The sequence below is a fragment of the Dendrobates tinctorius genome, unplaced genomic scaffold (genome assembly GCF_039654945.1).
Source record: "Dendrobates tinctorius isolate UK_male_01 unplaced genomic scaffold, ASM3965494v1 ptg000016l, whole genome shotgun sequence".
Lineage (NCBI taxonomy): Eukaryota > Metazoa > Chordata > Amphibia > Anura > Dendrobatidae > Dendrobates > Dendrobates tinctorius.
Window position 1 is genome coordinate 87,282,896 of NW_027361684.1, and position 12,044 is coordinate 87,294,939.

Here is a 12,044-nt window from a genome sequence, read left to right on the forward strand (position 1 = left end):
AAAAGAAATAACTATGCATGCTTGGTATCGCAGTATTTGTATAATTCGGGAGAACCATGTCGCCAGATCATTTTTACCAAATAATGAACGCTGGAACGATAAAACCCCAATACAGCTGCAGAATTCTGCTTTTTTTTTTTTGAAAAATGTAAAATCGCCATGTTGGAAAGAGGATAAAGCAAGAAAAAAAAACAATGAATGAGAAGAAAACTGGGGAGTGGAGACCAAAAGCACAGTGCAGCCCCTGTCCACTCAGAATGCGTCTGGATCTGGAAGCAACGTTCTACCTATACAGTGGCGTGTGATCCTCCGTCCACTAGGTGGCGCTGTCTGGCCGCAGATGACAAGGTGGACTCACGCCTCCGTTGCTATAGACCAGTAGTTTGTTTACTTCCGGTCGCAGGAACCTGGTGGTGGTGAAGGAGCTTTTGGTGGGAGATCGCTGGTATCAGGGCATGGCTGCCGAAGAGGAGGAGCAGCCGGTGCCCGGTATGTGCCTGCAGCCCTGTGTATGTATAGATAGGTGCAATGTGTGGCTGCAGCACGCAGACACTGCTGTCATATATGGCTGTCTTCTGTTCAGAGCTGTGATCCAGCTCTCACTGCTGCTTACAGCTCAGGTCTATGGTGATGCGCTGTGCTGCAGCCAGCTGAGCATTGTACCACATAGGAGGAGATCACACGTCCTGTCCTGTGCTGTGCTGTGCCTGCCATGTGTATGTATAAATATAGATAGGTCCTATGTGTATATGCAGCTCAGACATTGCTGTGATCTAGAGCTATAATGACTACTGTGATCCAGATCTCGCTGCTGCTGACAGCTCAGGTCTATGGTGATGAAGCCATCTGAGCATTGTACCACATAGGAGGAGATCACACGTCCTGTGCCTGCCATGTGTATGTATAGATAGGTCCTATGTGTATATGCAGCTCAGACATTGCTGTGATCTATAGCTATAATGACTGCTGTGATCCAGGTCTCACTGCTGCTGACAGCTCAGGTCTATGGTGATGCTCTGTGCTGCAGCCAGCTGAGCATTGCACTGCATAGGAGGAGATCACATGTCCTGTGCTGTGCCTGCCATGTGTATAGATAGATCCTATGTGTATATGCAGCTCAGACATTGCTGTGATCTATAGCTATAAATTAATGACTGCTGTGATCCAGGTCTCACTGGTGCTGACAGCTCAGTTCTATGGTGATGCCCTGTGCTGCAGCCAGCTGAGCATTGCACTGCATAGGAGGAGATCACACGTCCTGTTCTGTGCTGTGCCTGCTATGTGTATGTATAGATAGGTCCTATGTGTATATGCAGCTCAGACATTGCTGTGATCTATAGCTATAATGACTGCTGTGATCCAGATCTCGCTGCTGCTGACAGCTCAGATCTATGGTGATGCAGCCATCTGAGCATTGTACCACATAGGAGGAGATCACACGTCCTGTCCTGTGCCTGCCATGTGTATGTATAGATAGGTCCTATGTGTATATGCAGCTCAGACATTGCTGTGATCTATAGCTATAATGACTGCTGTGATCCAGGTCTCACTGGTGCTGACAGCTCAGTTCTATGGTGATGCCCTGTGCTGCAGCCAGCTGAGCATTGTACTGCATAGGAGGAGATCACACGTCCTGTCCTGTGCCTGCCTTGTGTATGTATAGGTATAGATAAATCCTATGTGTATATGCAGCTCAGACATTGCTGTGATCTATAGCTATAATGACTGCTGTGATCCAGGACTCACTGCTGCTGACAGCTCAGGTCTATGGTGATGCTCTGTACTGCAGCCAGCTGAGCATTGCACTGCATAGGAGGAGATCACTCGTCCTGTGCTGTGCTGTGCCTGCCATGTGTATATATATATATATAGATCCTATGTGTATATGCAGCTCAGACATTGCTGTGATCTATAGCTATAAATTAATGACTGCTGTGATCCAGATCTCGTTGCTGCTGACAGCTCAGGTCTATGGTGATGCTCTGTGCTGCAGCCATCTGTGCATTGTACCACATAGGAGGAGATCACACATCCTGTCCTGTGCCTGCCATGTGTATGTATAGATAGGTCCTCTGTGTATATGCAGCTCAGACATTGCTGTGATCTATAGCTATAATGACTACTGTGATCCAGGTCTCACTGCTGCTGACAGCTCAGTTCTATGGTGATGCTCTGTGCTGCAGCCAGCTGAGCATTGTACTGCATAGGAGGAGATCACACGTCCTGTGCCTGCCATGTGTATGTATAGATAGGTCCTATGTGTATATGCAGCTCAGACATTGCTGTGATCTATAGCTATAATGACTGCTGTGATCCAGGTCTCACTGCTGCTGACAGCTCAGGTCTGTGGTGATGCTATGTGCTGCAGCCAGCTGAGCATTGCACTGCATAGGAGGAGATCACACGTCCTGTCTTGTGCCTGCTGAGCCCATTTTTTGAGTGGACCCTCTGGGTGGTGGCACCCACCCACCGAGGGCGAGCTGACCTTGTGAAAATCCACCCCCTATACAGGGAGTGTCAGGGGCAAGACCAAGGGGGTGAGCCACCACGACTGCTGGGACCAGACGGCCGGCTCAGGGGACACTAGATGAGTGTCTGACGACAAGGACGAGCCGTAAGTAAGACAAGACAAAACGTAAGTGCAAGGTATCTTCATTAAGATCTTCAGGATTACATTAAGTGCAAACGTGAAAACAAGCAAAACGTGCAAGGTGCGCACGCCAAGGTCCATAGCATAGTATGTGCCAGGTGGCACACCTAGGTACAGGTAAAGGCACAATGGCATCAGACTCCGGACCGCTGGCAACGATCGACATGATAAAGGCATCAGGCTGCGGACATCAGCTCCGGACATCAGGCCGCAGTCATCCAGCTTACGATCTCTGGCAGCGATCGGCAGGTTCTGGGATCCGGCAGGCAAACCAGGGTTCAGGCAAGGAGGCACGACAGATATCCAGGCATGGTGCGTGTTAGGGAACACGCCAAGGCCCAAGGCAAGGTGCGTGTGTAGGGGACACGCCAGGGTTCAAAGCGAGGTGCGTTTGTAGGGAACACGCCAGGGTACACAAAACGAGACAGAGTGCGTGTGTAGAGACACACCAAGGCACAAGGTACTAGACAGAGTCCTGAGCGTGCAGAGGGGCACGCCAGGGTCAGGCGAGGCAGAGTCCTGCGCGTGCAGAGGGGCACGCCAGGGTCAGGCGAGGCAGAGTCCTGCGCGTGCAGAGAGGCACGCCAGGGTCAGGGTTCCAGGACAGGGTTAGGGCCTGTGCGTGCAAGAGGGCACAACAGGGGACATGGCAAAGCCTGCGCGCACTTTTAAAGAAGCACGGGGAGGTATGCCATGGGCAGACGAGGCCTGCGCGTGCTATAGAGAGCACAGTGCGGAAACAGCATGAAGTGCAAGGGAGCACAGAGGGCACTGGCTAGCTGATCGGGCTGCGGCACTGACAGACGGGCAAGACTCCAGCGAACCCGGCTGAGGCATGGCAGGCGACACAGCTGTCACTGACCGACGAGCACGGCTGAGGCACAAACAGGCGGGCACGGCTAGGGCGGGCACGGCTGAGGCACAAACAGGAGGCTAGGAAGGCCATGCGCATGCAAGGAGCACACGAAGCAGAAAGGGAAGACAAGATAAGAAACCAGGCAGAGCTTAAAGAGAGTACAGAACCAGGGACAGAAGCATAGGCAGAAACACGGAATCAGGTCAGAGCAAGAACAGAGCTAGCAGCGGAGCGTAGGCCGAAGCCCAGAGCCGGGCCAAGGGAGAACCTTGGGACTAGACATGGAAAAGAGCACAAAAGGAAAGAAAGGAGGGATGGTGCGTGTGCCAGGGAGCACTACAGAGCACCATAGGAGAGAGCGAGGCAGAGCAAGCAAAGACTGAGACCATAGGGAGGAACAAGGCAGAGGAAAGCAAAGGCAAGACATGGCAAAAACAGGCAAGGCAGAGAATAACAGAAGGACTACAAGTCCAAGCAGGACAAGGACAAACATGGCACAACGGACAAGAGATGGAGTACGAGCACGGAGCGTGTGAAGAGACGCACGACAGAGCAGAGTGCAAGGGCACAGAATAGAGGGAGCAACCCCACAGACCAAACAGCCATGCAGAGAAGCAACACAATACTCAGGCCCTGAGCAAAGGAAGGGGTGGTCTGATATAGGGCACAGCACCTCCTCTTCCGGGTCAGGACCAGGGGAGAACTTCCTAGTTCAGATGCTCCAGGATCACAGAGCGCAGTCACATGATCAGGGTTTCAGACATGACGAGATGATCACAGAACCAGACAGTGCAGGATCTTAGGAAACGTCACATGATCAAGGTTTCAGACATGACGAGATGATTGCAGAACCAGACAGTGCAGGATCCTAGGAAAGGTCACATGATCAGAGTTTCAGACATGACGAGATGATTGCAGAACCAGACAGTGCAGGATCTTAGGAAACGTCACATGATCAAGGTTTCAGACATGACGAGATGATTGCAGAACCAGACAGTGCAGGATCCTAGGAAAGACATGATCAGGGATTCTAGACATGACGAGAAGATCACAGAAGGCAAAGCAGAAAGGCAGGCATCTTGCAGCTCAGCAGACATGAGGTGAGTGTGCACACTGCTCTAGGGAACAAGCAGGATAGCAGACATGAGATGCGCGTGCACACCGCTCCAGGGTCATGAGGCAAAACAGACATGGTGGACATAACAGACATGGCGAGCATGACACCTGCCTGTATAGGTATAGATAGGTCCTATGTGTATATGCAGCTCAGACATTGCTGTGATCTATAGCTATAATGACTGCTGTGATCCAGGTCTCACTGCTGCTGACAGCCCAGTTCTATGGTGATGCTCTGTGCTGCAGCCAGCTGAGCATTGCACTGCATAGGAGGAGATCACACGTCCTGACCTGTGCCTGCCATGTGTATGTATAGATAGGTCCTATGTGTATATGCAGCTCAGACATTGCTGTGATCTATAGCTATAATGACTGCTGTGATCCAGGTCTCACTGCTGCTGACAGCCCAGGTCTATGGTGATGCTCTGTGCTGCAGCCAGCTGAGCATTGTACCACATAGGAGCAGATCACACGTCCTGACCCTCATTGTGATACTTCAGAGCCTGGGCAGTGGTGTGTAGTGATAAGACAAATACAGTGATGAGAATTTTGAGAGATCTGATGATGGTCCAACTGTTTTCTTACATATTAGCTACTGAGTCCTACATTATGGGTAATGTCTGTGTTTCAAAGGTTTCATCTATTTCATCTATCTATTTCAATGCAGAAGGAACAAGATATTTTAGTTACTGTTAAATTTTGCTTACAAATCCCCTTTCTCCCCCACCCTTTGCCATTGGGCCATTAGATCTATAGTGTCTTTATATTTCCATCAATATCTCCATATGCGGGCTTGTTTTTGTGGAGATGCAGTTTTGAATTACAACACTCATCTTACCACATAGTGCATGGAAAAATGGGAAAACAAAATTCCAATGTCGGGTGAAATGGTGGCAAAACGCAATTCCACCATTTGTCTTTTGGAGTTTTGCTGTTACATGATTCTCCAGGTCAGTACGTTTTATGGCAGTTCCAAGCATGTATAGTTTAACATTTAGTTTGTGTCACTACTTTTCAAGGACCGTAACTTTATTGCATTTTTAGTTGACAGAGGTGTGTCCTTGTTTGTTTGTTTGTTTCCGCCGAGCTGTGGTGTTTAGTGGTTCCATTTTCAGTTTCCTATGATGTATTGATCACTTTTTAGTGATTTTTTTTTTTCTTTTTTGTGGGTGGTATGGTGGGCCAAAATAACGACAGCGTTTGTATTTTGATTTTTTTTTTTTTTTTTACTTTATGATGTTTGCCATACAGGTTAAACAATTTAATATTTTTGTACATCAGACTTGTTCAGATATAGATATCAAAATATGTTTAATTTTTTTTTAATTCTTTGTTTTTCACAGGTAATACTGGGTTAATAATATTTTGTATTGGTTTGTTACAGACTTGAACCTTCAATTATTTGATTATATGTACCATATACTGCAATACAAAGTTATTGCAGTATATAGTAGAAACCACTGTCCCCTATGAAGCCCAGCGTATAACACCAACATGACACCAAAGGGTTAAAGGGGGCCTTTCTGTGCATTTTTTTAAGGGGTTGTCCGGGACTAGTCTACTTTTTCACTTTGGGTGAAAGAACTAGCAGGCAGTTGCTAACTACGTGCTTGTTCTACCTAGCCCCGGCTCACAACGGTCATCGGCCACTCCTGCCTGTGATTTTACTGCTTCACATCTACAGAGCAGCTCTTCCTCTTCCGGACTGCGCTGTCGATGAGGCGTAACTGACGGCATCATCCTGATCCTGATTGACAGCTGGATTCCTACAGATATAGAAAGAACACCGTGAGCACAACTCAAGATGGTGCTAAGGTTAGGTTCCCAAACCGTTAAAGCAACAAATATGAACCTAGCACTCAACTTAAAGGTATTTGTAAGGCGGTTTATTGTAGTACACGAAAAAAGACGTTTCGGTCAATGTGACCTTCTTCAGTTACGTGTGGTATATAGATTGTGTAGAGCTTATAGGCATCTATCAGAAAGGACGATGGTGCTTTAGGCATTGAGGAGAATGATCTCTGTAAGGTAATGAGCTTGTCAGTATATAGGCGAGGGGTAAACGTGCCTCCAGAAGCGGTGTCCACCGCATCTGGAGGCACGTTTGCCCCTCGCCTATATACTGACAAGCTCATTACCTTACAGAGATCATTCTCCTCAATGCCTAAAGCACCATCGTCCTTTCTGATAGATGCCTATAAGCTCTACACAATCTATATACCACATGTAACTGAAGAAGGTCACATTGACCGAAACGTCTTTTTTCGTGTACTACAATAAACCGCCTTACAAATACCTTTAAGTTGAGTGCTAGGTTCATTTTTGTTGGATTCCTACAGATAGTCAGCGTTGAGCCTACTGTCAATCAGTATAACATCGACAGTCACGACCTGTCAACAGAGTAGAGTGGAAAAGAAGCAGCTGCCCTGTCGATATGATGTCAGCCTAAACCACAAGATCGCTGTCAGGAGCAGTCTTTGACCACTCTGAGCTGGCAGAGATAGGCGGCGGGCAGAACGGGCAGGTAGTAAGCTACTACATGCCTGTTAGTTCCTAGATCCATAGTAAGAAAATTGTCTCTTTTAACCCCTTTAAAGATTTTAAAGGGTATGGTGGCTGAAAAAACAAGCCGTACTCAACATCAGAATCTATCTCCTGCTCCATCACTGCCGCTGTAATGGTTTCCACTGGACCAGAAGTGATGACTTCCCCACCACCAGTGACTTGACCACTTAGACCACCGATTCGCTGTTGAGTCAGGTGACTGGTGGCTTGGATGTCATCACTTCCTGACCAGTGGAGATCAATTGGGGGATACTGATGGTAAGTATGGATTGGTTCTTTCTCTTATAGGCCACCCTACCCTGTAGGGTGGAAAAATCTACCTTAAAGGAGGAAAGCCCAAGTGCAGAAATATGAAATTCTGAAATGGGAGTTACAAGTTTTAGTTTCATCTGTAGTTGTAAGCCAGAATTGAAATATTCTTTAAAATTAAGTCTGCTTAGTTATCCAGTTAAAGCCTGGTGGTTATATGGATGGCAATATTGCTTGTCTCACAGCTTTTCTCTGATCGGGTATGACTGGGAAACAGCTGAAAATAACTATGCCTGAAGTTATTATGGATTTCTGCACTGCTGGGATGTCTTCATGTACTCTAACAGAATTTTCACTCAGATTTCGGAGGTTATGCCACACCATAAATACTAGCGCTACGGTCCATTTCTTCTTGGGATCAGCGAGGTTACCATATGTTTTAAAATATGCCATAATATAAGGGTATGTGCACACGCTGCGGATTCCGCTGCGTTTCCGCAGCGGTTTTGGCCGCTGCGCACCCGCAGCAGTTTTAGCTGCGGTGTACAGTACCATTCAAATGAATGGTAAAAAAAAACCACTGTGTAGACGTTGCGGAAAAATCCGCGCGGATTTGCTGCGGCTTTGAAACCGCAGAAAGAAGTGACATGTCAATTCTTTCTGTGGAATCCGCAGCGGGTTCCTATCTCCACCATTGTGGAGATGGTGAATCCGCAGGACCAAACCGCAGGCAAAACCGCAGATAATCCGCAGGTCTTTTGACCTGCGGTTTATCTGCGGTTTTTGCAAAATCCGTGCGGATTAATCCGCAGCGGATTCCGCAGCGTCTGCACACACCCTTAGGCACTCGGAGTCCTCTTATAACCATACTCTCCCCTCGCCTTAAATATGTGAGCTTTCTTCTGTAAGAAATAGTGGTTTTAAAGATTTTGGGGTGGCATTGGGCCCAGTAGATCCGACAGTTTCTGTGACCTCACTTCTTAACTCTTGTGGGGCTTCTTTTATTGCTTTCCTCTTGTTTATTGCAGATTCTGGAGCTATATTCACGTTTGGAAAAAGCAAGTTTGCAGATAATTGTCCCAGCAAGTTTTGGTTAAAAAACGACAAGCCGGCGTACATAGCATGTGGAGATGAACACACGGCTCTAGTTACAGGTCAGTAGAAAATATTCGATTTCCTCCACTGCTTGTAGACATCTCCAGAATGCAAAAGTAGCGCAATCTAGAAGAATCCCAGAATTCCTACATGAACCCTTTGTAGGAATCCTGGATTAGAAAAAAATTATAGTATTATCTATTTGCATGAGAAAAATTAAACAATGGCAACTAAGTCTGCATTGTAGTGTTATTGTGGAGATTCCGCAGTGTCAAGTGATGACTGTGGCACATGTTGGTAGGTAAGTGCACAAACTGATCTGAGCTCAGCACTTAAAATAATTTGTACAGGAATGTGTTACAAGGTTATTCTGATCTTCATAGATGAGTATTTTTGGATAGACCTTGTAAATACAATCAATTTTGCAATTTTCTGCTTATCAAAATTTTCAGCTATTCTTGAGATATATATTTGTTTACAGCTCGTTGCCTTGGAGACCGACCTCCGCTGTTAGACAGCAGTACTAGCTCATTTCTCTGGAGCTTTTAAGCACTGTGTTTGTTTTTACAAGCGCTATCCATCAATATCCATTTATGAAGATGGAAATAATCCTTTAAGAAATTCCTAATAAATAACATTAGCAGAAATTCATTTTTTTTTTTTACCTGTATTTTGTATTGAAGAAAGAGCTTGCTTTTCTTGTGTGAACTGGGTTATGTTACCTAGTATTGTTTACTTTTTGATTATTGCATTTACACTGGCCAATAATAAGTTCCCGATTATTGTGTGTTCATGCTAGCGATCACTCGGTGAATGAGTAAGACGGTTGTTACATCTGGTGATCGGAACGTTTATGCTGGCATAAAAATCATCATTGTCGACAGTATATTGTCCCATGTAAATGGGGAATGTTCTGCCCTCAACAGGCTGCTGTATTGGTTCAGAGCGATCTTATTAAAAACGGTTCCCCCCCCATACAGTTTTTTTCCGTCACCTCAGTGGGTGACACAGGACTGTGGGTGTATGCTACTGCCTCCTGGAGACTGACACTAAGTGAAAAAAAGAGGTTAGCTCCTCCTCCGCCGTATACACCCTTGCCCCGATTGCGGGCGGAAACCAGTTCATGCTTAGTGTCCGTTGGAGGCAGGGCTGTGGAGTCGGAGTCGTGGAGTCGGAGTTGGAGTTAGTTTTGGTTGGAGTCGGTAGAAATGTACCGACTCCGACTCCAGCTTTAAAAAAAATGTATTAATATTTCATAATTGAACTTTCATATGAATTTTATAAATGTTACTCAAATATATATGTTCTATCAAACTATGAACAACAGTGATAAGCAGTTCTGCTGGAGATAGAGACATTTCTTACTTCTTGTGTGTCACTGTTCTCCACTGCCCTTATCTAATCTTATACTTGGTTAACCTCATGCTGCCCCAACCCCCCTACTTACAATGTATGAAACTGAAAGTGAAAATGTGTTGCAAATTCTTAGTAGTAAAGCTCCTCCTCTAGACTAGATCATACTAGGTGTGCGTCTTCCAAGCATCTCACAGCTGCCTGCTACTCAGAAGAGGAAGACTGTAAGAAGTATTATCCTTTCAACAAACTTTGCATCAGTTAACTGTGAGTACATGAGGAATAATAACAGTATTACTGACCACTATATCAGTTGTACAACCTGGCAATAATTTTGTACAATTGTTTTTAGGAAAAACAATTGTCTTTTGGATTGTGAATGCAGAATTAAAAACCTGAGAATGTCAAAGAAGCATCACATTAAATCAGCTGTATTTGAACATTTCACCATCACTCAAGATAGAAAACATTATGTCTGTCAGTGTATGACAAATGATCCAGACGAAAACAAATGCTGTGAAGCCAAGATGAGTGCATATTCAGGCAAAGATAAAAATGCTCCTACCAGAGCTTCTAATCTAAAGAGACATTTACAGCACTTTCATCCAGAAGTACTGAAAGCAGTGGATGAGAAAGACTGCATCCAAACCAATGAACCAGTGCCCAGCTCTTCCCGCCAAACAAAGGAGCAGAGAACTTTGCAGCCATCAGTTGCAAGATATTTTGTCAGTGACAAAGTTACTGTGACAATGACAGTAGATACATTTAAAAAACAGATCATAGAGCTTGTTGTAAAGGATAGTGTGCCTATTTCATTATTTTCACGACCAGCTTTTATGTGTCTGAATGGGGAAATGGCCCGCAAGCTTGGTGTTTCTCTGGAGAGAGAGAGTATTAGAAAATTAGTAATCGAAGAAGCTTTTAAACAAAAGGAAGAACTTAAAAAACTCTCAAGGGACGCTTTCTGTTTCTTAAAATGGATGCCTGCACACGTCACAGAGTGAACTATTTTGCCATCAATGTCCGATTTGTTTGTGACAAAAATAAAATAGTTACCAAGACATTGGCAGTAAAAGACACCAAAGCTCATCACACCAGTGAGTTTCTCCAGGTCTTGGTGGAAAAGGTTCTGCAAGACTATGAACTTAAAAAAGAGCAAGTTCTTTCTGTCGTAACTGACAATGCTTCAAATATGATAAGTACTATTAAGCTAATGAATGAGAGTAATGATGGTGACCAGCAGCTAGAAGAACATTCTGGGTCCACAGACACAGAAATGTTTGAAATAGAGGAACACAGTATTGTAACTGAGGAGCAAACTGAAGTTGCTTCAGATGAACAGCAACATGATAGTTTAGATGATCTTGTTGAAACTGTGTCAATATGTTCTTTCATTCATCACATGCGCTGTGTTGTGCATACGCTACAGCTGGCTATAAAAGACAGTCTGCAAAAAGGACATGCTGCTGCACTGATTGGCAAGGTGAGAAAATTGGCTACTGTTGCCAGAACCCCTAAAGTTGACTCAATTTTGAAGAGACGTGCTGGAAAAGGGGCAATTATTGATCAAGCCACACGATGGGGCAGTACTTACTTAATGATTCAGCGCTTGGTTGAACTGAAAACCTTGCTTGTAGACATGGCTAACCCTCAACTGACGCTAAATGAAAGTCAGTGGAATCAGGTGACTGAGCTGGAAAAATTGCTAGAGCACCCATTTACAGTGACTAAAAAATTACAAGCAGAGGACTTAACTCCAGGTATTTTCTTAAAGGAGTGGAAGAACCTGACGTTTCACCTGTCCCAAAGAGGAGGGTTAATTGCAAGTGGCATTGCTACATCAATGAAACTGAGAGAGGAGCTACTATTACAAAATAACATTCTTTTGGCAACTGTTTATGTAGACCCAATGCATCGGATTCTTCTAGATGATCAACAGCTAAGTAAAGGAAAAGAAGCTCTGTTTGAAATAGCAGTAAGGATGAAAGGGTTGCAGAACAGTCAGGAGGAACAAGAAGAATTTGGTCGTCCTGCCACATCTTCACCCTCATCATCAACTGATGAAGAATTTAATTTCGAAAAATATTTGGATCACAAGGACCGTGCAAAGCGTTCCCGCATAGAAGAAGAGTCATCCCCATCAAGGAACACAGCCAGTAC

The 12,044-nt window shown here is 45.2% G+C and overlaps 1 protein-coding gene across 1 annotated transcript in view; it reads left to right on the forward strand.

Annotated features, from left to right (window-relative positions):
• Positions 1-378: 378 nt before the first annotated feature.
• RPGR (retinitis pigmentosa GTPase regulator) overlaps positions 379-12,044 on the forward strand; it is a 130,846-nt gene continuing 119,180 nt past the window's right edge. The window contains exons 1-2 of the mRNA XM_073566072.1: positions 379-489; positions 8,465-8,590. Of these exons, the coding sequence (XP_073422173.1) occupies positions 456-489; positions 8,465-8,590 (160 nt within the window). The 5' untranslated portion in view covers positions 379-455. The remainder of the gene's footprint in view (positions 490-8,464; positions 8,591-12,044) is intronic.